The sequence below is a fragment of the Heteronotia binoei genome, chromosome 9 (genome assembly GCF_032191835.1).
Source record: "Heteronotia binoei isolate CCM8104 ecotype False Entrance Well chromosome 9, APGP_CSIRO_Hbin_v1, whole genome shotgun sequence".
Taxonomy (NCBI): domain Eukaryota; kingdom Metazoa; phylum Chordata; class Lepidosauria; order Squamata; family Gekkonidae; genus Heteronotia; species Heteronotia binoei.
The window spans coordinates 103,915,216-103,941,727 of NC_083231.1; the positions used below are offsets into that span (position 1 = coordinate 103,915,216).

Here is a 26,512-nt window from a genome sequence, read left to right on the forward strand (position 1 = left end):
AAGCAGACAAACTAACTAGGCTATGATTACACACACTAAATAATGCACTTTCAGTTCACTTTCCAACTGGATTTTAATGTGTGAACTGGCAAAATCCAGTTAGAAAAGTGCACTGAACGAGGCTTGAAAGTGCATTATTTAGTGTATATGATCGCAGCCCTAGTTGCTAGCAGGGGAGTCTATGTGATGCTGACCATTCCTGGAATTCCCCTGGCTGGACCTAGCCAGCTTTTTCAATCAATATTGTCCGACTCACCTCCTTATTACAGCCTCCATTCCACATGGCCTTTTGTCCATGTGCATGCATGTGTGTTAAGATTGTCAATTCACTTCAGACTTAAGATGACCCAACAAATTAATAACCTGGGGCATCTGTGAATAAAGAGGATGGATCTTGTGTCAACTATGGCTCTCCTTTTGGTCCTCAAACTTCTCTTCCTACTGCCCTACAATGTTGGGAACAAATTCTGAGTTTGTAAGAAACCAACTTACCATTTGAACTGGGAATTTTCTGAACTTCTATCCGCTGCTCTTTTATTCCTCTCTGAATTCGACGTGTGGCCCACTGTTTGAAAAGAAGGGGGGGGAGCAAATGAGGGCATCCTTTAAGAAGGTATGTGCATAATATTGCATGTCCTCATATCATAACAATGTCGATGATAAGAACATACGAGAAGCCAAGTTGGATCAGGCCAATGGCCCATCCAGTCCAACACGCTGTGTCACACAGTGGCCAAAAAACCCAGGAGCCATCAGAAGGTCTACCAGTAGGGCCAGGACACTAGAAGCCCTCCCACTGTTGCCCCCCCCCCCAGCACCAAGAATACAGAGCATCACTGCCCCAGAAAGAATTCCCATCTATACCCTGTGGCTAATAGCAACTGATGGACCTCTGCTCAATCCCCTCTCGAAGCCATCTATGCACGATCACAAGAAAAAGTTGCTGCTCTTAAAGGCATTGTTTGCATACAAAAAGGGGGGGGGACTTCAAAAGGAGAATCCAATGTGAAATTGCGGAGTTTATTAAAAAGTACAAAACTATTCCCTCCTCTTTCCTCTTCTTAAAAATCTAGAATTTCTCACTATGGATGATATCTTGCATAACTCAAACTTTAATAGGTGTTAAGCACGTCACCTATACCTCTGCATACAACTGCCTCGTATCAGCTTATTTTGTTTCCGACTGCACTTGATTGCATGCTCATCTTATTTTGCCTGTCTGACTTCATTTGGAAGTATCATTTCTGTAATTAAAAATCATCCATTTCACCAAGACAGCAGCCCTGATTTAAATCACGTCTCTCCATTTATACTTCAGGTGTTTCCTAAATTCAGGTGTAACTGAAACTGCCATCCAAGCAAGTTGGCTGACAACTACACTGAGGATTTGCTGGGCCCAGGAGACCACACAACACACATCTATGAGAACAGAAGAATAAGAAGCAAACTATGCATGCCTCTAAGCACTAAGAGTACAGGACTTTCCAGGATCAAACACAAGTAACTCATGGGCCAACTGTATTCATGCAGTCACTCATTGTCTTTCAGCGAAGGAAGGAAGGATTTCCCACTTCCTGACAGCTCCCAGAGAATAATAAATTCCTGACGCCAGAGATCGATGGCATTGAATGTGCGGGTCTGAAGTGGGATGTAGGAGAGGGTTTGGCGATCTGGCTCGTGTACCGATCGCCTAACGCACCAGCCAGCACCTTATCGTCCCTGATGGAGGCTGTAACAGGCTGGGCATTGGAACACCCAAGGTTTTTAATCCTGGGTGATTTCAATGTCCATGCCGATGAGGCGAACTCCAATCGGGCGACGGACCTAGTGTCATCCATGGCTACACTAGGACCCTCTCAATTTGTAACTACACCCACACATCAGGCTGGGCACATGCTGGATCTGATCTTTGCATCGGGGGTTACAGTGACCCGAATTACTGCTGATGCAGTGCCATGGTCGGACCACTATGTCCTGAAGGCCCATATGGATGTTCCACCCCAATCCTGTTTAGGCAACAAGTGTATTTTAGCTCGCCCAAGGAACCTGATGGACCCAATATGGTTCTAGAGGGAACTGCGGGATCCCTGGCGACTCGCTCAATGACATGGTTGAGCTATGGCAAAATCAGCTCACCATGGCCATTGACGAGATCGCTCCTCGGCGCCCTCTGCGCCCCCACTCAGGGACGGCACCATGGTATACCACAGATTTGCGGTTGATGAAGCAGGGGCTCAGACGACTGGAGAGGCAATGGCGATGGACTCATGACAAAGCAACCAGAACATCTTATATAGAGTATATGAGATCCTATGAGATGGCAATCAAAGCCACAAAGAAAGTTTACTTTGCAGCCAAGATCGAATCCGCAAATTCACGCCCGGCATAATTATTTAGTATTATTCGGACCCTTACAACTCTGCCACAAGGCAGACCAAATCATAGGGAAGTGAAGATTGGCTGTGAGGCTTTTGCAACATTTTTCACGGATAAAGTCTCGTTGCTCCGCTGCGACCTCTCTGCCGCAATTGAAACAGTAAGTGAACTCGAGGCACCGTGCCTGTTTTCGGGATCGACTTTAGACAGTTTTACAGCACTCAGCTTGAAGGAAGTTGACAGCATCCTTGCAACTGCATGCCCAACAACATGCGATTTGGACCCTTGCCCATCCTGGCTGATTAAAGCATGAAGGATGGAGCTTCAATATCCTATACGGGATATTGTAAATAGGTCCTTCTCGGATGGGCTCTTTCCAGAGCCTTTTAAAGAGGAGATACTTACTTACTTTATTCGATTTATATCCCGCCCTACCCCACCGAGGTGGGCTCAGGGCGGCTTACAACAATAAAAGCTAACAGAGGTCGATTTAAATACGATTAAAATTATACAATAAAATACATAAAAACCTAAAAATACATAAAACTCACATCGATATACACTATGCTACTATTCCTTAAATCAGTAGTCCATCACCTCTTGAAAAAAACAACTCTAGATCCGGCCAAATTGGCACACTATCGGCCGGTATCAAATTTACCCTTTTGGGGTAAAATTGAGAGGGCAGTGGCGTTGCAGTTGCAGAGCTTTCTGGAGGACACTTCCATTCTAGACGCACACCAGTCCGGTTTTCGCCCAGGCCATGGGACGGAGACAGTGCTGGTCGCCTTAGTGGATGATCTCCAGCGACAACTGGATCGAAGCGGGTCAGTGGTATTGTTGTTGTTGGACCTGTCGGTGGCGTTCGACATGGTCGATCACCAGTTGCTGGTTCATCACCTCGCCAATGTGGAGATTCAGGGGTTAGCCTTGCAATGGCTTTCCTCTTTCCTCTGTGGTCGGGGACAAAGGGTGGCAATCGGGGGACGATCATCCCAGAGGCATCCACTTAAGTGTGGGGTGCCTCAGGGGGCGGTGCTTTCCCCGATGTTGTTTAATATCTATATGCGCCCCCTTGCCCAGATTGTCTGGAGATTTGGACTGTGTTGCCATCAGTACTCTGATGACACCCAGCTCTATCTGCTGATGGATGGCCAACCTGCCTCTGCTCCAGAAAATCTGGCCCTGGTGTTACAAGCCATGGCCAGGTGGCTCAGGCTGAGTCGTCTGAAGCTGAATCCAATGAAAACAGAAGTCCTTTGTCTGAGCCACGGTGGTCTGGGAAGGGAAATCCCTCTACCAGCCTTTGATGGGGCGCCACTGATACCGGCGCCCAAAGTCAAAAGCTTGGGGGTGCTACTGGAGCCCACATTGGCTATGGAGGCCCAGATAGCAGCCATTGCGAGATCCGCCTTTTTCCACCTTAGGCAGGCATGACAGTTGGTCCCCTTCCTAGAACACAGCGATTTAGCAACAGTGATTCATGCGACGGTCACCTCAAGACTAGACTACTGTAATGCCCTCTACATGGGGCTGCCCATGTCTCGAATTCAGAAGCTGCAGCTGGTGCAGAATGTGGCGGCCAAGCTGTTATTGGGTCTCCCTATTCAGGACCATATACAGCCGGGGCTGCGGGGACTGCACTGGCTGCCGATAGTATTCTGGATTCGCTACAAGATGCTGGTTATCACCTTTAAAGCCCTATATGGCCAAGGACCTGCGTACCTTACGGACCATCTCTCCCCATATATTCCCTAGAGGGTACTTAAATCCGGATCGCAAAACCTACTAGTAATCCCTGGGCCGAGGGAGGCGAGATTGAAGGCTACTAGAGAAAGAGCCTTCTCTATTGCGGCCCCGCACTCGTGGAACCAACTCCCAGACGATGTTAGAGCCTTACGGGACCTTGCCCAGTTCCGCAAGGCCTGCAAAACAACGTTGTTTCGAATGGCTTTCAACCAAAGCGTGTAGATGCCCAATATCATTGAAGAATGGCATGATTTAGCACTAAACTATTGTTTTATGACTGTACTGTACAAAATTTTAAATTGTAACCTGTCTTAATTTTTAATTGATATATGATGGTGATTGTTTTATATTTTATTGTTGATGACATGATGCTGTTAGCCGCCCTGAACCTGCTTCGGGGGGGGGGGGGATATAAATATGAAAAATAAATAACTAAAATAAAAATAAATAAAGTATTATACTAATAAAAGAGGAGTCCTGTGGCACTCTAGAGGTAATTTATTCCAATATAAACTTTCATGAGTCAGAGTTCACTTCATTAGATGTGTGGGGTATGAACCCACTAGACTGGTTTATATTAACAACAGGAAGGCATGAAGCCTGAGGGAGAGGGGGAAGATGTTACCAACAGACTGTACCTACTATTGCCTGAGAACTGCAGACAACCAAGGTCAGTTCTCCTGGAGAAAACAGCTGCTTTGGAGAGCAGACTATATGGCATTATAGCCTGCTGAGTTCTCTTCCCTCCCCAAACTTGTCCTTCCCAGGCTCCACCCCCAAAATCTCCAGGTATTTCTCGACCCAGAGCTGCCACAAAAGCTTACATGGGAATAAATTTTGTTTGTCTTTTAAGTGCCATGGTTCTCCCATTTCATTTTGCTTGTACAGACTAACACAGCCACCCTCACTACACAAAGCTAGTTTGGTGTAGTAGTTAAAGTGCACAAACTTTTATCTGAGAGAACTGTGTTTGATTCCCCACTCCTCCCAATCTCAAGAGCGAAGCAGGGTCAGCCTGGTTAGTATTTGGATGGGAGACCACCAAGGAAGTTCAGAGCAGCAACACAACACAGAGGCTGGCAACAGCAAATCACTTCTGAATGTCTCTTGCCTTGAAAACCCTACGGGGTCAAAACTTCCAGTGGAGTTTAATATATTTATTTGTTCGATTAGATTTATAACCCAGCTCTCCCCAGAATTGCCTCAGAATGGGTAACATCAATTTGTAAATCCTATAGCATTCTAAAACACAGAAAATACATTAAATACAGCAAGATCCATAAATACACCCACTATACAGCTAAAGATGGCATAAAATCCTATGAAAGGGAAATATATAACCATCTGATAAGAAGAGGAAGGGGAGAGAGGAGAGGGAGGACAAGGGAGCCCATCAGAAAGGAGCCCATCGCTGCCCCCAACCACAAGTCCAAGCAACCGTAAGTCAGCTGCAACTTGCTAGTACTTTCCAATGTCAGACACCTTGGCCTGCAGAAGACCAAGATTCAAGTCCAGGAACACCTTAAAGACCAACAAGATCACCCTGACCTGGACAGCCCAGGCTGGTCAGATCTCGTCAGATCTCAGAAGCTAAGCTGAGCTGATCCTGGCAAGTACTTGGATGGGAGATCTCCAGAGAATACCAGGGCCGGGAGGCAGAGGCAAGAGTCGCCAGAGGTTGCCGTGACTTCCAGGCATGGGCACACACGTGCACACAAATGAGACAGACAGACAGACAAGATTTCCAGGATATGAACTTTTTTTGGGGGGGGGAGGAGTCAAAGGTCTCTTTGCTAGGTCTGTAACTTGCTACTAGACACAAATATTGCTTTTTTATTGCTACAGTTGTATTGATCTCATCCTTTTTTTGTTACAAAAGGAGAAAAAAGTTTACTACAGCAACTGATTTTACAACTTTCCCCCTCCATCCAGTCCGGAAGCATCTAACAGCAACTATTAAAAGCATCTCCTCTCTGCATCCATGGTAGGAACTTGAAACCCACCCGTTCATAGGAAAGAAAACCTATTGCAACATTTGGGGTAGACTTCCCCGCTCCCCCTAATCTATTGCTTCACTAAGCAATCTAAGCTCCACTTCCTTCGGACTCTAGTGTGAAGCCTTCTTTCAGTCTAAGTAGACTTTGCCCAAATTTTCCATTGAAGGAAGAGTTACTTAAATTAGAGGAAGGAAGGCAACTTGAAGGATGGTTTGATCCATCCTGCTACAACAGTCAAAGACGCCGTTTGACACACACTGGCAAAAGGACGTCCACAAATGTGATATAGTATGGTCACTCACTGTCCTCACCCCCTGCTTAAAACAGGTGTTGTGTTTTCCTTTCCAAAATAATGGTCTGCTCAACTGCTATTGGTGCTGAAAAGTGCCGTCAAGTCACAACTAACTGAAGAACATAAGAGAAGCCGTGTTGGATCAGGCCAATGGTCCATCCAGTCCAACACCCAGTGTTACATAGTGGCCAAAACCCAGGTGTCATCAGGAGGCCCACCAGCAGGGCCTGAACTCCAGAAGCCCTCCCAAGGTTGCCCCCCAAATGCAAAGAATATTGTGCATCACTGCCCCAGACACAGTGTTCCATCTATACCTTACAGCTAATAGCCACTGATGGACCTCTGCGCCATATGTTTATCTAATCCCCTCTTGAAGCTGTCTATGCTTGTAGCCACCACCATCTCCTGTGGCAGTATATTCCACATGTTATTTTTGGGCTGAAGACTTGATGGCGACCATGTAGAGTTTTCAAGACAAGAGACTTAAGCACTTTCACACATGCTAAATAATGCAGTTTCAATTCACTTCAGCAACTGTTTACAAGTGAATTTTGCCCTTTCACACAGCAAAATCCAGTTGCAAAGTGCATTGAAAGGGTGTTATTTAGTGTCATATGAAAGCACCCTAACCAAGAAGCTTGGATAAATTGGCTAAAAGACTTTGGCTATAATATAGAACTAGAAGAATGGGATAAAATATGGAAAAAAAATCTTAAACTGACAAGATCTGCAGCCTATAAAGAGAACTTATATAAGATGGTATATCGTTGGTACCTTACCCCGGTACGGCTAGCAAAGATTTATCCAGACTATACCAACCAATGCTGGAAGTGTAAAAAAAGCAAAGGTTCTATGTACCACATTTGGTGGCAATGCGATCATGCCAAAAAATACTGGGCGTTGGTTAGTATATGGATTCAAAAAAATCTTAAAATAAACTTATTGCATACTCCAGAACTGTACCTTTTGGGTATCTGTAGAAACAATCTGCCTAAGGCCACCAATAAAGTATTATTGTATATTGTCACCATAGCAAGAATCCTTTATGCTAAATATTGGAAGACACCCCAAATACCAAATAGGGAAGAATTTATTGCAAAACTATTGGAAGCCGCAGAGATGGACACGTTGACCACAAGATTACAAGAGGGTAATATGCAAAAATGTAATGAGACATGGAATCCAGTTTATCTCTGGGTGAAAGGTAAAGGTCTAGAGTTGGAGTAATAGACTTGTAAATTGACGGACCCCGAACACTCCTCGTATGAGTGAGGAGTTTGTAGTGTGATTGTTATTAGGTGGGATGGTGGTGGGTGTTTTTGCTCGTTGTTCATGTTATTTATGTTATCTTGTGATTGTTATGTTTTATTTTGTCTTTTTTTGTATCACCATGTTGTTATTTGTAATAAACTTGTTTTGAAACTGGAAAAAAAAGAAAGCACCCTAACCGAGGCGGGTTTTGTCAGTGCCTGCCTCTGCATCATGGCCCTGGACCTTCCCGGTAGTCTCCCATCCAAATACTAACCAGGGCCAACCCCTGCTTAGCTTCTAAGATATGGTGAGTTTGGGCTAGCTGGGGCCATCCAGGTCAGAGTTCAATAACTCTCACAAAACCAGTTTGGTGCAGTGGTTAAGTGCACAGACTTTTATCTGGGAGAACCAGGTTTGATTCCCCACTCCTCCACTTACAGCTGCTGGAATGGCCTTGGCTCAGCCACAGCTCTTGCAGAGTTGTCCTTGAAAGGGCAGCTTCCGTGAGAGCACTTTCAGCCCCACCCACCTCACTGGGTGTCTGTTGTGGGGGAAGAAGATATTATTATTATTATTTGTTTATATTCCGCCCATTCCCCCATTTGGGGGCTCAGAGCGGAGTACAAGGAGGTTGTGAGATAAAGGAGGTTGTGAGCCACTTGGAGATTCAGAGTGAAGAATGGAGTATAAATCTAATTGGGGAGGGATGGTGGCTCATTGGTAGAGCATCTGCTTGGTAAGCAGAAGGTCCCAGGTTCAATCCCCAGCATCGCCAACTAAAAAGGGCCCAGGCAAGTAGGCATGAAAAGCCTCAGCTTGAGACCCTGGAGAGCTGCTGCCAGTCTGAGTAGACAATACTGACTTTGATTGGCCCAGGGTCTGATTCAGTAGAAGGCAGCTTCATATGTTCATATATGTTCAAAGCCACTATAGTTCTCACGTTCCACATACAATCTAGGGAAGGGGAGCTTCTCCGTTTCTCAGGGTTCCTCTAAACACAAGTCCAGAGGCCCAAAAGTATTCCTAAACCTTACAAACGGGCACAAACACAAGGCAGCAAAACGTGGTGCTTTCTAGGGATGCTCAACACCCACCACCACCAGTTCAGCTCATATCCTGTCTACCACTCACAAACAGGGAGACAATTTTTTGACAGGCCGCTAGCCTAACTGTTGACCCATCTGTCACTTTCCCTCCTTCCAGATAGCATGATTCAGTGCAACGGGCCCTAAATTGCCGCTTACTTCAGTTGTGCATAAATCCAGCTTTGCATCTGATGCAAAATTCGCAGCCCATCGAATGCCCTCTGGGTTCAAGCGCGTGCACTCAAAGCACAGCCAGATCCCTCCCGCAGAGCGACCTGGGTTTTGTTTTTTAAAAACAGGCAGAGACCTTACGCCATTGTTGTCGGCTGTCAGCTGGGGAATTAGGGGTTGCCAAGACACGGAGCCACCAAAGCCGCAGCAGATGCTTAGCGAGCCGAAGGAAAAAAGAGCAGCAACCTGACAAGCCGAACCACCCAACTCCAACAAAAAACGACGCCCCGGAAAGACACCCAACCCATCTCACCCCTGGAACTGCCTCTAGCGATGCAGAAGCAGCCGCACAGTTCAGCAGGTATTAATTCCGGAATGCAATTGAAGAAGCTGAGAAACATGCGTGCACCAACCCCGAAAATTCACAGAAATCACATGATCAATACCCCTTGAGGCTGCAGACAGGGTGGGGGACTGCCTGATTAACTAAGCCCTGCAGCCCTTCAGGGAGAGAGAAGGTTAAGCAGAACCCTTTCCCATAAACAGTAGGTTTCAGTGCATGGTGAGTTTTCTTAGATGGTTGGGGGGGGCAGAAAGGTGTACAATCCCCCCACACACACTGTAGCTGTACGGTCAGGGGGGTGAATTTTGTCCACACAATACTGCCAAGAATATAAAACAGAATGCCGGTCAGGGCTACCTATGGTGGCATGTCACCCCAATATTACAGCAATTACACTACCCATTCACTCCAAATCCAGTTCAAAGTGTTGGTTTTGACATTTAAAGCTCCATGGCTTGATACCGGGGGATCTGAAGAACCATCTTCTCCCACACATTCCTGCCCAGGTACTAAGGTCACAGTGAGAGGCCCTCTTGGCTGTCCCACCAATCAAATAAGCTAATTTGGTGGGTACAGGAGACAGGGCCTTTTCAGTGGCAGCCCCGCAGTTGTGGAACAATTTCCCCAGGGAGGTGTGTCTGGTCCCCTCACTTTGGCTCTTTAAGCAGCAGCTGAAGACCATTTAGTTAGGACTACATTTTATTAAAGAAGTCCTAAATTGTGATATAAAATGTTGGTTTTATGTATTTTATTAATACAGTAAACTGCCACATGTTCCGTAGGAAGAAGGCAGCTAAGAAATATTCTAAATTACAAACAGCTTGCCATATGTTTGTATTTGTATGTTTGTTAGTGTAAAATTTAAAAAAAAATGCCCAAGACTATTAAATGTCTAGGCTGCTGTTTGCTAGACTGGTAGCTAGGCATCTGATGAAGACTCTACTCCAGCAAGTGCCTAGAAAAGTTAAACTTTTTTTTAAATAGCAGAAATAATCAGCTTGCAGCCTGTGGGTGGATTTATACTCTGCTTCATTCACACACCTCTTTTCTCCTCTCCATCAGGAGGAGGAGGAGTCTGAATTTATACCTTGCCCTTCACTCAGAGCGGCTTTCAATCTCCTTTCCCTTCCCCTCCCCACAACAGACACCCTGTGAGGTAGGTGGGGCTGAGAGAGCTCTTTCAAGAGAATAGCTCTGAGAAAGCAAGTGCCTGTGGAGGAGTGGGGAATCAAAGCCGGTTCTCCTAGATTAGAGTCTGCGCAGTTAACCACTACACCAGATTGGCTCTCAAACCTCATAACAATCCCATGAGGTAGGTTAGGCTGAGAATCTGTGGCTAGCCAAAGGTCACCTAGGGCTTCCAAGCCTCCATAGTGGAACAGGGATTCAAGCCTACTATACCAGAATGGCTCTGTCCCCCACGTCAGTTGAAGAAACTTCCCCTAGTTCTCAGTGCCCCTTTCTACTGGGGAAGCACTGTGGCTCAGTCACAGAGCACCTGCTTGACATGCAGAAAGTCCAAGTTCAATCCCTGCCAAGTATCGCTAAGGTGACAGAAGACGTGAAAGAATTCCATCTACTAGAGAGTCTCTGCCAGGCCGAGGGCCCAGTACTGACCTTGATGATCAATGGTATGATTCAGTACAAGGCAGCTTCATGCATTCTTCTGTAATTAAGAGCCATTACACTGCAACTGACTCAGGGTGACCTCTCATGGGATTTTCAAGGCCAGAGACGAGCAAAGGTGGTTTGCCACTGCCTGCCTCTGCATAGCAACCCTTGCCTTCCTTGGTGGTCTCCCATCCAATCATGGTTGACCCTTCTCAGTTTCCAAGTTCTACCGAGCATGAGCTAGTCTGGGCTATTCAGGCTCCTACATGGGTGGAATGCTAGCAGGAGCTCCTTTGAATATTAGGCCACACACCCCTGATGTAGCCAATCCTCCAAGAATTTACAAGGCTCTTTTTTGTAAGCTCTTGGAGGACTGGCTGCATCAGGGGTGTGTGGCCTAATATGCAAAAGAGCTCCTGCTAGAATTCCACCCCTGTGCGTACCAAATGTTAAACCGTGGCACAGTAAGGTTCCCTCAGTTCACGTGCAAGAACAGGGAGCAGCAAGCCCCCCTGAATATCTGAAGGACCACCTGCTTCCATACAACCTTGCCCCAACATCAAGATGTCCAGAAGAAGTTTTGCAGTACGTGTTGTCACTTTCTGAAAGAGAGAACAAACTAACAAGGACTAGGTCTTTGTGGTGGTGGCACCCCATCTGGGAAAGTGCCTTCCTGCCCCAGCTTACCTGAAGCTTTAACTTTAGAACTTTAGACCCCAGATGTTTTCTCCCATGTACTGAAACACATGATGCTGCTTTCTACTGAATCAGACCCTTGGTCCAGCAAGATCAGCATTGCCTACACCGACAGGCAGCCACTCTCCAGGCCTTTCACATCATCTACCAGCTGGTCCTTCTAACTGGAGGTGGCGGGGACTGAACCAGGGACCTTCTGCATACCAAGCAGATGCTCTGCCACTGAGCCACAGTAAGAGGCGAATGTAGGCTTTCTTCCACCTTCCTATGATTTTACTACACAGCTCTTTTAACTGTTGTTTGCTGTCTTATTGGTGCCTTTAACAGCTGTTAGCAATCTTAATGAATCTGATCATGAATTGTTTTATTGTCTTTTCTGAGGGGTTTCTTTTTAAAGACAGCAAGATGGCTCACAGCCTGGTGTTAAAGAGTCAGCTCAAAAATATATCTCTATAACAGGGGTGGCCAAACTTGCTTGATGTAAGAGCCACATCAAATAAATGTCAGATGTTTGAGAGCCGCAAGCCATGGACATCAGATGAGGGAGGGAGGGAGGGAGGGAGGGAGGGAGGGAGGGAGGGAGGGAAGGAAGGAAGGAAGGAAGGAAGGAAGGAAGGAAGGAAGGAAGGAAGGAAGGAAGGAAGGAAGGAAGGAAGGAAGGAAGGAAGGAAGGAAGGAAGGAAGGAAGGAAGGAAGGAAGGAAGGAAGGAAGGAAGGAAGGAAGGAAGGAAGGAAGGAAGGAAGGAAGGGAGAGAGAGCAATTTTTATTTTAAATGCATTCTCCAAGCCACTGCCTGGCTTGGCTTATAGAAGAAGTCAGCCAATAGGATGACGGGGGCTTCAAGAGCCACATAATAGATGTGAAAGAGCCATGTGTGGCTCCCGAGCCACAGTTTGGCCACCCCTGCTCTATAAGGACACAGAATGTTGCATGCGCTTCTCAGGAAGACAAAGGGCCACTGTCAGTTCGCCTTTGGAAAAGATTTCCAAGAAGCAGTTTTATCCCTCGATCACCAAAACAAAAGAGTCTCGTTCCAGGAAGCCTGTGCACCAACCACGCCTGTATTGAGCAAAGTCAACACGGTTACACAGACAGACAGACTACCCACGATGGAGCCCAGCTGCATCACTGGGTACCTGCAGTAGCCCCAAGGAAACAAAGTTGGCCACCCAGATTTAGAGGAGGAAACCAGCTGGAGCTACAGGCAGGAAATCAAGGTTGAAGACACATCATTTGTGACATGAGCAGTCTGCCTACAACAGGGACGAACCTTCTCACGGGAACACATGAAGCTGCCCTCCACTGAATCGGACCCTTGGTCCATCAAAGCCAGGATTGTCTATTCAAACTGGCAACAGTTCTCTAGGGTCTTAGATAGAGGTCTTTCACATCACCTATAACAGGGGTGGCCAAACTTGCTTAACGTAAGAGCCACAAAGAATAAATGTCAGATGTTTGAGAGCCGCAAGACATGAGCGTCAGATGTTTGAGAGCCACAGGACAGGAAGGATGGAAAGAAGGCAAACAGATTGGGGGGGAAAGAGAGGTGGAAGGAAAACAACGTTAACTTTAAATGAATCCCCCACGCTGTTGACTGGCTTGGTTTGGAGAAGTGATTTCAAGAGAGAAATGCCTTCTCTAAGCTGGCCAATGGGGCGGTGAGGGCTCTGAGAGCCATCTAATGTGTGTTAAAGAGCCACATGTAGCTCCCGAGCCACAGTTTGACCACCCCTGACCTATAACCTGATCCTTTTAACTGGAGAGGTTGGGGATTGAATCCAGGGCCTCCTGCATGCCAGGCAGAGGTTTTCCCACTGAGCCACAGCCCCTGCCTTCAACAGAAAGAGGCTGCAATCTGCTGCACCTCCAAGACTTTTCCTTCCCTAGACTGAAGGAGCAAGTTGCACGCCTACAGCTCTCCAGGTCACAGGCTGCCTTCTATGGCCAAGCATGGAAAGGGCACTGCAATAAAGGAGGACTTCAATTACCCTAGTTATAAAACAACAGGAATGTGCAGTCCCCTTTCATAAAAAAAAAAAAAATCAGGCAGAAGTTCTTCATGCACACAGGTTGTCGCACAAGAAAGGGATTCATTGATTTCATATTTGGGGCCAGTCAAGAGATGCATTGATGGAAAAGGGCCAAGAATAAAACAGTGGTGATGTCCACCCCGTTGTGGACTCCTAATTGTACCTGCCTCCTTGTCCACTTCCAGGGAGCTATGATAACAAGCAGAGACCGCCTATCAGAAACCTTACTTGCATGTCAGTCATTTCAGGGCCTGGGGACATCTAGTACACATGAACATATGAAGCTGCCTTCTACTGAATCAGACCCTCGGTCCATCAAAGTCAGTATTGTCTACTCAGACTGGCAGTGGCTCTTCAGAGTCTCAAGATGAGGTTTTTCACACCTATTTTGCCTGGACCCTTTTTAGTTGGAGATGCCAGGGATTGAACCTGGGACCTTCTGCTTACCAAGCAGATGCTCTACCACTGAGCCACCGTCCCTCCCCAATCTAGTATTCCTTGGCAACCTAGAAGGGACTCCATTCATCGCGGGAGTTCCAGTCTCTTTTTGTTTAATAATCCAGGCTTTCCCCTCCGCACACAAACACACAGAGAGCCTTAACATAAGAACATAAGAGAAGCCATGTTGGATCAGGCCAGTGGCCCATCCAGTCCAACACTGTGTGTCACACAGTGGCCAAGAAAACCAGGTTCCTTCAGGAGGTCCATCAGTGGGGCCAGGACATCAGAAGTCCTTCCACTGTGCCCCCCCCCCCAGCACCAAGAATACAGAGCATCACTGCCGCAGACAAAGAGCCTTCCCTGCTGGTTCACAGCAATTTTGCTGCCGGGTAGAATGAATACAGTCCATGGCTGCCTATTCCTTCTACCAACAATGCTTTATACAGCAATGGACTGAAGAATGTCTGCCACTGAGCACTGATGGCTGGGAAGGGAAACCTGGGAACGTTACCCAGAGGGCATCAACACAGCAGCGGCACCAGAACACATTTGCATCCACACTAGACACTCCTGTCTGCTCGGGAGCAGATAACCTCTGGGAAGGAAACCAGCTCTTCTTTCAGCTGTGCTCAGCAGCAACCATCCCGCTAGCAAAAGATTCTAAACAGAGTTAAACCTTTCTAAGTTCACTGACTTCCATAGGCTGAGAAGGGTGCGACTCTCCCAAGGACTGCCCTCTGAGTCACCACACAAGCTGCCCCTGGACAGCTGGCATGGCATAGAGATGAGAGAGAGCCAGTTTGGTGTAGCGGTTAAGTGCGCGGACTCTTATCTGGGAGAACCAGGTTTGATTCCCCACTCCTCCGCTTGCAGCTGCTGGAATGGCCTTGGGTCAGCCATAACTCTCACAGGAGTTGTCCTTGAAAGGTCGGATTCTGGGAGAACTTTTCAGCCCCGTGCACCTCACAGGGTATCTGTTGGGGGGGGGGGGAGAAGGTAAAGGAGATTGTGACCACTCAGAGATTCAGTGAATAGGGCGGAATATAAATCCAATTTCTTCTTCTTTTTCATAGAGGATAAAGCGTCAGATTAGGATCTGGGAGACCCAGATTCGAATCCTCGCCCTGCCATGGAAGCTTGTTGGGTGACCTTGGGCCAGGTGCATGCCCCTAGCTTAAGCTACCTTGCATGGTTGTTGCAGGGATAAGACAGAGGGGTGGAGACTGATGTAAGTGGTATTCCCGCTGAGCTAGTGGGAGCTAGTTCTCAGTTTTTTTAGCGTCTGGCTCATACTTTTTCATCTTCGCTCAGGAAAAATGGCCCCAGAGCCAAGCTAATTTATGCAGTAGCTCACAACTTGCATGCCAGTAGCTCACAAATGTGCTTAACTGTTTACATCCTCATATTAAAACATCCTTTTCACAAAAGAAAGCCACTCCAGGCTCCTTCCTTTGAAGCATGCTCACGTTTCCAATCTGCGGCACACAATGTTGAGGTTCTCCTGGGCCCTTCGCTGTATCATGGGGTGGGGAAACCAGACTATAACATCAGCAGAGAATATTTTACAACATCCGTATCTCAAGGCACAGCCTTTAGGTTCTCTGTGTTTTGCACCAACAAACTGTTTCTGTTTATGGCGACGTTCTTCATTAATCACCCCCAAAACATCTTATCATTGACAATCTTGCAAACGGAGGACGCTGGCTTCCTCGATCGAGTCAATCCATCTCACGTTGGGTCTTCTCTCGTCCTGCTGCCTTCAGCTTTCCTTAGCATTATTGTCTTTTCCAGTGAGTCTCGTCTTCTCCAGGATGTGAGTAAAGGACAATAACCTCAGTGGAGTCATTTTAGCAACTAGAGCAGGGGTGTCCTATCAGGCCCCCGAGCAACTGGCTGTCATCTGCTTCCTTCTCCCTCTCTGCTTCCTTCTGCATAACAGCTCTCTTTGCAAGGCTTACTCGATTGCACAGCAGAGCTACTGAGCCAAGCCTTTCTTCCTTCTATGGACTGAGGATCCCCCCCCCCCCTTCCTGGTCCCCTGGGGAAGGAAGGAAAGAGCCTCAGCTTCCTTTGCCCACTTCCCTGGATCTCATGAGAGAGATACAAAGAAGGCACCATTAAGACCAACAAGTGCTAATGTTTTAAGCATATTTTAAGCAGGTTTTATCTTAAGGGTTTTTTTAAATCTTTGTGCTTGTGTCCTTTATAAAGTTTATATCTCCGCTACCTGGCATTACATTTTATAACACACATGGGCCAGCCCAACAAAGTCTGATTTATGTCAGACCCGGCCCTCATAACAAATTAGTTCGTTACCCCTGATCTAGAGAGAATTCAGGCTTGATCCTGCACTTATATATCAAACAGCAAAAATGTGGCCTGTCTGTGGATACCTGAATCCACAGACTGGGGCCACATTTACCCAAAACAGTTCTGCAAGCCTAGTGACAACCCCAGGGTTGCAGAAAAATCTAAAACCTTAAAAAGATACATTGCGGGGGGGGGGGCGGTCTTAAAACCCACCCACCCCAATAAAAGATCACTCCCTGCACAAGCACAAAGACACACCTATTCTTGCACAGTCACTGCCTGGCTCCTTGGAGCTGCAATAGAACTAGCAAGAAAGTGGGGAGGAAGATTGGATTCTCCCCAGAAGTCACATGGGGCCCACACTTGTTATAAGACTATCCCTCTTCACAAATTACAGTGAATACACTTACAATCTGCGTACACTTGGTTTTTCTTTATTTGTGTGATGAGTAATTTTCATGTTACATGCAACACAGGTATAGCTGAACGTGTAATTTAAAGCCCACATTTGCCCCGGTACTTATTTTTTTACTTCATTTATACTCTACCTTTCTCACCAACGGAGACCGAAGGTGGCTTACAGAATTCCCTTCTTCTACGTCTTATCCTTACAACCCTGTGAGGTAGGTTAGGCTGAGACAGAGTGTCTGGCCCAAGCTTCCCCAGCAAGCTTCCATGGCAGAGTAAAGATTCTCCCAGGTCTGAACCAAACACTCCACCCACTACACTGGCTCTCCGTTCTGGTATGGGTTCCTGGTTTCATTTGTAGTTCATTGGCTTTTTCATACAAATATATGCACATAGATGAAAGAAGTTCAGTGTTAACGTGTGAGGAGGAGTACTGACTACTATAGCGTGGGGTCTGCAAGACTACCCCTTGAAGGTTGTTCAGACATCCCACAGCTGATGTAAACCAAAGTCACACGGGGGCACCCTCTGCTCTGCCTTTGTGTACCATCTACTGGAATAAAATTGGTTCTTCAGTGCCACAACCTGCAAGTCTTATGCACCCATCCACAGATATGGTCCTAAGAACCTTCCCAGCAAAATAAAAGTTAAGCACTTACGTAGTCAATTAAGATTCTGCCACTGCAAGAGGCAAAATGTGATTCTGAAGCCAGGACAATGAAACACTGGCTTTCTAGAGATGGCCAGAAAATGGAGAAGATGAAGAAGATATATTGGATTTATATCCCGTCCTCCACTCCGGATCTCAGAGCGGCTCATAATCTCCTTTATCTTCTTCCCCCACAACAGACACCCTCTGAGGTGGGTGGGGCTGAGAGAACTCTCACAGAAGCTGCCCAGAAGCTGCGAGAGCTATGGCTGACCCAAGGCCATTCCAGCTGCTTCAAGTGGGAGAGTAGGGAATCAACCCTGGTTCTCCCGGACAAGAGTGCATGCACTTAACCACTACACCAAACTGGCCATTCGCATTTCTAGCACTGTGAAATCACAACGTGCTTCCAAGCAGAAGAGATACCACAGCATTTAGCAGTTCTGTGCAGCCTGAAAGAAGTCACTGGAGACCAAAAGGCAATTCTTTCCAAAATTTCCTCCAGTCTCACTGTGGCATCCACCCAGTTTCAAAGAGTAGACATGTTGGTCTGCGGTAGAAGAGCTAGATCTTCATAGCACCACCTAAGAGAGCTAGCTGTGGTGTCATGGTTAAAGAGAGGTGGACTCTAATCTGGAGAACTGGGTTTGATTCCCCGTTCCTCCTCCACGTGAAGTCAGCTGGGTGACTTTGGGCCAGTCACAGTTCTTTCCGAATTCTCTCAGCCCCTTGTACCTCACAAGGTGCCTGCTGTGGGGAGAGGAAGAGAACAGGACAGTAAACCAATTTAAGACTCCTTAAAAAGGTAGTGAAGAGTGGGGTATAAAGACCAACTCTTCTTCTTCTTCAAGACCAACCAGATTTTTGGGATATTCGTTTCTGATAGCTGAAGGGAGTGCTGACTCTTGAAAATCTTGTTGGTCTCTGAGGTGTTCCTGGACTCAAATCTAGCTCTATCCTGCTGGAGTCATCTTTCAAGAACGTCTTTCCACATGCTCTTTTGTTCTACGCACACAAGATTTATTAATAGCCAGATGCAAGCCCAAAATAAACTTAGATGCCATAACTAGATGCCATAACTACTTGCCCTGTGATGAAAAGTAAGCAGAATGGTCGAAGAAGACACCAATTCATCCCTGCATAGTCACATGCAAGGTTCTGATTTGAAGGGCAATAGAGACGGCTGACATTCCACTCATGGAAGGTCTCCATCAGCATGGAAATGCGTGGTGTATAGAAGCATGGTGTCTGCCAACATGTTCCCTACCATGTGGGTGGTTTTATGTGGGAAGGGCCAGGTGAGGTTTTAGGTGTGACCTGATAGCACCATACATATACTCACAGAGCAGGGGTGGCTCTTTCACACACATATCATGTGGCTCTTGAAGTCCCCATTTCTCAGCTTGGAGAATGCTTTTAAAGTAAAAGTTGCTTTCTTTCTACCTCTCCCTCCCTTCCCCATCTATTTTTCTGCCTGCCTGCTTGCCATGCAATTCTCAAACATCTGATTTCCATGTCTTGTGGCTCTCAATCATCTGACATTTATTCTAGGTGGCTCTTACATTAAGCAAGTTTGGCCACTCCTGACATAGAGGGATGTCGTTCATGAGACAGAAAAATATCCCAAGACACAAAAAATGCTGGAAATTATTAGTTTTACATGTGTTGCTTTACAATTCATGAAACTTGGTTAGTTTCCCAAGATTGCAGGTTCAGACGTTCTTTTTGTTGTTTGTTAAGACATTGCAGCTTTTTAAAGAACCGTACTGTTGTGAATTATTTCATATGCAAAAGGGGAGGGCTAATCTATGCAAAAGAAACATTACGCCCCCATGTCAAAGTGTGCCTTCAAGCGCAGTATGTTTTAGTACTGTGAAACAATGAAACTTCCTCCATCAAAAACAAATATCTGCAGGACATCTATATCCCCAACATGGATAAAGAATTTGGCTTCAGATAGAAATATAGCTACTTTTTTCTTTTTATAAATTAGTTTTTTAAAAATTCAGCACTTTCCATTTTATAAAGCATATCCAAATATGCATGCACCATCTATTTTAGCAAAACCGTGACATCCAGCTCCGTCCTGGGGTTAACTAGCTTATCACAACTAGTGCACAATCTCTGCATTTTTCTCAATTAGGTCTGAATGCCAGCTAACCACATTTCAGCTTGGACATCCTGAGTTTTGTGGCCCTTTCACCCTAGTTTTCCCTCCCAATCCTCCTTCATAAAATAGCTATATAATGAAAACCCAAACACCATCCAAGCAAGTAGGCTTATGCCAGAACACAGCTTTGCTAGTCTTCAACATGTCACAAAACATCTGCTAATTATTTTATCACAACAGAATTAACTGGCCTACAGCTCTGCTATCGTTCCAACGAAACAACCTAGATTTCTATTTAATTCCTACCCTTTTAATCAGGAGGCCTGTCATTAGCTGTTCCATAAACGCAGGCCTCTTAATAAATGTGCTCTCCCTTGTTAGCTTTGTTCTCCAGCTCATGTTCCTCATTATATTTATACAGGGATTTCAGGGTGCAGCACTCTACATAACATATTGGAGCGATCCAATCAGGAACTCTGTAAAGCTAGAGAATGCTCACCCCGTGTAGCAGAGGCTGGGGAGGGGCTGAGAACTGCATGAGTCAAACTGTTGCCTTCCCTAGGCTCCAAAATCAGCACCCTTACTGATATTTAAATTGAGAAGCAACCCTTTCTGTTTTGACAGGGCTGGCTGCCTGCGTGTATCTCACTGGAGTTTCACTGAGATTTTCTTTTTAAGAGATCGGCGAAGAGATTTGAACAAATCAGTTTCACCATCGCCCCTCAGTGGGATATAGAAAAGGCACCTCTGCCTCACTTTGCCGAAGGGAAATGTAAAAACAATGTGTAGCTCTTTCTTGGCCTCGATGCTTCTTTCGAGGTACTTAACATTCTTACCAAACCTGATATGACAAGTTATGAAGTGGCGACAAGTTATGATATCTCCGAAAGGATGAAACTGTTTTCGTACATACTTTTGCCTGCTATGAACATGAGAAATTACTTATATCACACCTTTCTCAGTAATGTTCTCTCTAAGCTGTGGAGTCTTGTAAGCAAAACTTCTGCTTTGTGAGCTACCAGCATTAAAGCTGTGAGCTACTGCATCAATTAGTTTGCTCCGGGGCCATCCTTCCTGAGCTAAGATAAAAATGTGTGAGCCAGAGGCTAAAAAAAAATTGAGCTAGCTCACACTAACTCAGCTTAGAGGAAACACTAGTGGAGACCCAAAGCAGCTTATATTGCTCTCCTCTCCTCCATTTTTATCCTCATAATAACCCCGTGAGATAGGTTAAGCTACGGGTGTGTGACTGGTCCAAAGAATCCCAGAAAGCTTCCAAGGGAGAGTAGGGATTTGAAGCTGTGGATTTCCCAGATCCTGGTTCAACACTTTAACCACAACACCATGCTCGCACTCCCGGAAATAATCTGTTCTCTCACAGACATAATCTATTTAGCTGCAGATAGATGGGGGATGGGGCACATAAGGAAAGAAATATTGCCACATATCCAGCCATCTGCAGATTTACAGAGAGAGACTTTCGCACTTCCCTAAATTAATCCTGAAATTTTGTTCAGAGGGCAGGGGACCTCAAAGAACAACATGGGGTTCAAAATGGGAGGAGAGAATCATGGGAAATAGCCACTCCCTCTTCCACAAACAGAAACATGTCTGTTGTTGGATACCTGCCCGGGGGGAGAGGTGGTTAAGAGGGGATGAACTCATTGCTGTTGAAGATGGTTTGATTTAAGACTGTGTTTGATTTGATTAGCAGTCCTAAATTATGGTTTTAAATTCTGGGGAGGTTTCTTTTAATATCTATATATTCTATTTTATGTATTTTATCCGTATTGTAAGGTGCCTTGAACTCCATAAGGAAAAAAAGAAGCTAACATATCTTTTAAATAAATAAGTAAAAATAGATAAGACTTTGAATATAGAACTTCCATTTCACAGTTGGGGGCTTCACCACTCCCAACACTTGTCCAGACCCATTTCCATTTGTATTAACGCTACAATCATATTTTCTTACAAGGTCATAGACAACTCTGCACTTGATTAACTTGAAATTAGTTAATTTTCTTTCAAAACCTCCACGTTTATTTATTCATTTACTTTATTTATACTCGGCCCTTTTCCCCAATGGGGACACAAAGCAGCTGACTTCATTCTCCTCTCCTCCATTTTATCCTCACAACAACCCTCTGAGGTAGGTTACTGAGACTGTGTGACTGGCCAAGATCACTCAGCAAGCTTCCATGGAAGAGAGGGAATTCAAAATCTGGATCTCTGGGTCCTAGGCCTTTGGGGGCAACAGTGGGAGAGATAATGGAGTTTTGGCCCCTCTGGTGAGCCTCCTGATGGCTCCCAGGTTTTGGCCACTGTGTGACATAGAGTATTGAACTGGATGGGCCACTGACCTGATCCAGTATGGCTTCTCTTATGTTCTACTTTAACTGCTACTCCACATTACTGTTATTGTTGACATTCTTCCTCTTCAACAGGTACTCCAGCCTTGATTGCTGAGAGAGATTTGGAGAGAGAAGCAGCGTAAAACCTATAGCCACAGCCTTTAAATAACAAGCAAAGCCAGTTTGCTTCACAGCCAGTATCAGGCAGTGAACCACTGGACTAGGAAAAGGTTCAAATCCCTAATGTCATGGAAGCTTGCTGAGTGACTGTGAGGCAGGCCAGAATCTCAGCCTAAATTACCTCCCGAGGTTGTTGTGAGGATAAAATACAGGAAAACAATGCATACCAACTGATTCCCCATTTGGGGGAGAAAGTAAATAAATATATTGCACTAAACTGAGCTTAGAGAGAGTAGGGTGAGCTAAGACATTGCACCATTTTCCTCCCCACACTGGCGAATCTTGTTATCATCTTTAAAAGGCTAACACGTTTATTGTGGCACACACACACACAAGCCAAAATCCACTGAGGCCTACAACATTTTATGCCACAACAGACTTGCCCAGAGGCATCCCAGAAGGCAGCTTTCAAACAGAGAAACAATGCAATCCGCTGCAGTCCAAACTCATTGGAAATTAATGGGCTAAGGCTACAACAGCTGTGCAAAGGACTGCACTGAAATACACCTGCCTCTACAGAATTCCAAAGAACAAAGACCATTTGTATTAACTGATATCCCATCAAAATAGCAATCTGCAAGTATTTAACCAAGGTATGCATCACAGTACTTAGAGAGGCAGCATGGTGCACTGGTTAGACCAGGATCTAGGAGACCCAGGTTCAAATATATAAATTATAGAATAAATAACTAAATAAATAAATTCCCACTCTGCTATAGAAGCTTGGTGGGTGACCTTGAGTCGGTGAAAGGTTCACAGCCTAACCTACCTCACAGGGTTGTTTTGAGGCTAAAATGGAGAAGAGGAGGTAGATGTCAGCCAATTTGGTTCTGAATAGCGAGAAAAATGGGGTTTAAATGAAATGGAAACCACAAAGCAGAAAATGCACTAAGTCAAAAACCTTCAAGAACTAACAGCGTAAGTTAAAACTGCGTTTCTCTGTTCTAAACCTAAAGGTGTAACTTGGTTTGGGATCGTATTTAACACTGCCACCCCACAGATTACAGTAGAGAGAACTGAATTCCGGTTTGCTTTTAAAAGAATGCTTGCACAGGGGACTACCTTTACCTTTTTTAAAAGAATACACACACCCAACAACAGCCGCCACCACAAGCGAAGTCCTTTCAGTTCTGCAGTCTTGCTTAGCCACTGCACTGGCTGCTTCCAAAGCAACCTAAATATTGGGTGGGGAACGGGGGAATTGAATGGCAGGCGCTGCAGCGAATGGACGCTGGATTTGCCCTAGTTGCACTCAGATGCAAGGCGGATTCTTGGATTTCAGGGGGCAGCGAGCGGGGAGGGGGGGGAGATTCCTAGAAAACTGCCATTGTTCGCCTCCTCGTCTTTCCCGGCGGGTCTCTCTAGTTCCCCCCCCACCTCCGGATGCAAGGAAAGAGAGCGGCTCCCGCCCTCCTCCAGGGATTAGATCGCTGAATCATGCGAGAAAGGTCAAGGTTTGTTTGGGGGATTTTATTTTTTTACAGTGGTTTAAAAAAAAAAAGGCTCTTAAAGCTGCCAGCTCATGCTAAGCAGGCTGGTGATGGTCACACGAAGAGCAGGCGAGAGGGGAGATTTAGGAGAGGGTAGCCGCGCTCCTTTGGCCCCCGGCCTGGGGTGGTCCGCCCTGCCCACCCACTCACTCACCCACCTCTAAGGTCTTCACCAAGATCTTGATGTAGAGCTCCGAGATGCCCAAGGACAAGCCGAAGAGGGAAGGCAGGACGATCATCAAGAAGGCCCCCGTGAACCAGAGGCTCAGCAGCGCCAGGAGGACGGCCAAGAGGTCCTCCATGACGCCTTCCCCCGGCTCCCCCAGCAGCGACGGGGCCAAGGCGGGCGGAGAGCCCTGGGAGCTGGCTGGCTGGCGGCAAGCGCAATCCGGTGCTGGCTACGGAATCCGCCTCCTTTCTCCCCGGCTGCTTTCTCGCTCGCAGCTCCACCTACTTAACTCTTTCCGCGGCTGGAAGCGGGAGCCGGGAAACTGGATCTCCTAGCCCCTGGCCCGGAGCTCCCTCCGAAGCTCTCCAGGCGCCCACCACCACGACTCCGCCCCGGCGACGCGCATTGGCCAGGAGGCGCCCAAGGCCCGCCTCTGCTATTATTCGGTCGCGGCTGTATTGTGAGCAAAGAAGCGGAGAGGAGGGAGGGAAGCTGAGGGGAGACTTTGATCTTGCCAGCGGACTAGGTAGCCAGCTCCCGGTTGGGAGATTCCTGGAGATTTGGAGGGGGTGGAGTCTGGAGAGGGGAGGGACTTCAGTGGGATTCCAGACCCTAGAAGTCACCTTGCAAAGTCACAGTTTTCTGCTGGGGAGCTGCTCTCTGCTGCCTGGGGAGCTGTTGTAATGCCAGGAGATCTCCAGCTGTCGCCTGGAGGTTGGCAACTATACAGTGTAGGAACATTCTCTCGAAGCAATGTATTATTCAATCCCACAGAGAGCAAGCCCAGAAGGAGGGGTAAGGTGAGGCAGGACGGTGCTCAATACTTAGATGCTCAATACTTTTTAACTCCCCCCCCCCCCCGATTTTATTGATATAAACAAATCAAGTTACAGCAATTGCTGTAATAACAGTTGAGTTATTGCTTCATAACCCAAGGGAGGAAAGACACAAAGAATAAATAGCACAGAAAAGCTAATATTAAATAATGGTGCGTCTACATTATAGAAAAGTACATTTAAAAATTACTAATGAGTAACAATGGCAATAAAATATATTCTTTTGCAGTAATGGTATGTTATAGTCGTTGGGTTACAAAGTTATGAATCATACAAGGAGTCAAATTCCGATGGGTTTTGCTACATCAGACAATGGTTGCCAACCTCCAGGTGGGACCTGGCGATCTCAGAATTACAGTTGATTCCTTGGTGACAGAGATCAGCTGCTCTGGAGAAAATGGCTGCTCTGGAAGGTGGACTCTTTGGCATTATACCCTGCTGAGGTCCCTCTCTTCCATAAACCCTGTGCTCTCCAAACTCTACCCGTAAATCAGGATTATTTTAAAAACATAGCTTTACTGTGAGTCCCCACTGCATGGACCTGATGCTTCCTCAGAAGTACGGTAAGCCTTGGGGCCCAAGCATATGCATAGCATTTAATCGCTCCGTTGGACATGGAAGCCAGATGGTGGGGAGCAAATGGATTCCCCACCTACATGAATGCACCAAGGTACTCTATACTGAGTCAAACCCTTGGTCCATTGACTTTGGTTTTGCCCACCATTTCCTACAATTAGATCATTGCCTACTATCAGATCATTTTAACTAAGAGACATTCTAAACCAGGGGTGTCGAACTCATTTTTTATGAGGGCCAGATCTGACATAAATGAGACTTTGTTGGGCCGGGCCATGTGTGTACCTATTTAAGATTAGGTAGCAGAGGTATAAATTTTATGAAGAACACAGACAAACATAAATATATGTATTTTTTAAAAAAACTTAAAACATGCTTAAAATGTTAGCACTTGTTGGTCTTAAAGATGCTTTCTTTGTATTTCTCCCATGGGATGCAGGGAAGTGGGAAAGGAAGCTCTGGCTCTTTCCTTCCTTCCCCAGGGGACTGAGGGGGAGGGGAGCCTCAACCAATAGAAGGAAGAGAAGCTTGGCTCAGTAACTCTGCTGTGAATGAGAGAGCCTGGCAAAGCAAGCTCTCCCCCCTCTTCTCAAGGGAGGAGCCTCAGCCAATGGAGAAAATAGAGGTTTTGCTCTGTAGCTCCTGTACAATTGTTATGCAGAAGGAACCAAGAAAGAGGGAGAAGGAAGATGACAGCCAGTTGCTCAGGGGTCTAATAGGAGCCATCCGGGGGCCTGATTTGGCCCCCAAACTGCATGCTTGACACCCCCGTTCTAAACCTATACAGTCAGTGGAGTCTCTGATCTGAATCTCAGGTACATGGTGGTAGAAAGTGCCATCAAGTCACAACTAACTTATGGCCAGGGATGGAATTCTAGCAGGAGCCTCTTTGCATATTAGGCCAGGCACCCCTGATGTAGCCAATCCTCCAAGAGCTTACAAAGGAGCTCCTGCTAGAATTCCACCCCTGCTTATGGCCATCCTATGGGTTTTTCAAGGCAAGAGATTATCAGAGGTGGTTTGCCATTGCCTGCCTCTGTGTCTTGATCCTAGTATTCCTTGGAGGTCTCCCATCCAAATACTTGCCAGCAGGACTTTTTTTGTAGACAAAGCCCAGCAGGAACTCATTTGCATATTAGGCCACACACCCCTTGTGCCAACTGCGTTCCTGCTCAAAAAAAGCCCTGCTTGCCAGAGCTACCCCTGCTTAGCTTCTGATAATTAGATCTCATGAGATCAGGCTAGCCTGGGATAACTGGCTAGCCTGGCAGGGCTGGCTGGTACATAATCTATCAGAAAATGGTATACGTTGGTATTTTCCCATTAAAACTGCATTCAGGTGGGTAGCTGTGTTGGTCTGAAGCAATAAAACAAAATTTGAACCCAGTGG

At 46.3% G+C, this 26,512-nt stretch overlaps 1 protein-coding gene across 1 annotated transcript in view; it reads right to left on the minus strand.

The window, feature by feature from the left end:
• LOC132577358 (glycerol-3-phosphate acyltransferase 3-like) overlaps positions 1-24,123 on the minus strand; it is a 51,295-nt gene extending 27,172 nt beyond the window's left edge. The window contains exons 1-2 of the mRNA XM_060247105.1: positions 23,700-24,123; positions 493-565 (exon numbers count right to left, since the gene is read on the minus strand). Coding sequence (XP_060103088.1) covers positions 493-565; positions 23,700-23,843 — 217 coding nt within the window. The 5' untranslated portion in view covers positions 23,844-24,123. The remainder of the gene's footprint in view (positions 1-492; positions 566-23,699) is intronic.
• Between the last annotated feature and the right edge of the window lie 2,389 nt (positions 24,124-26,512).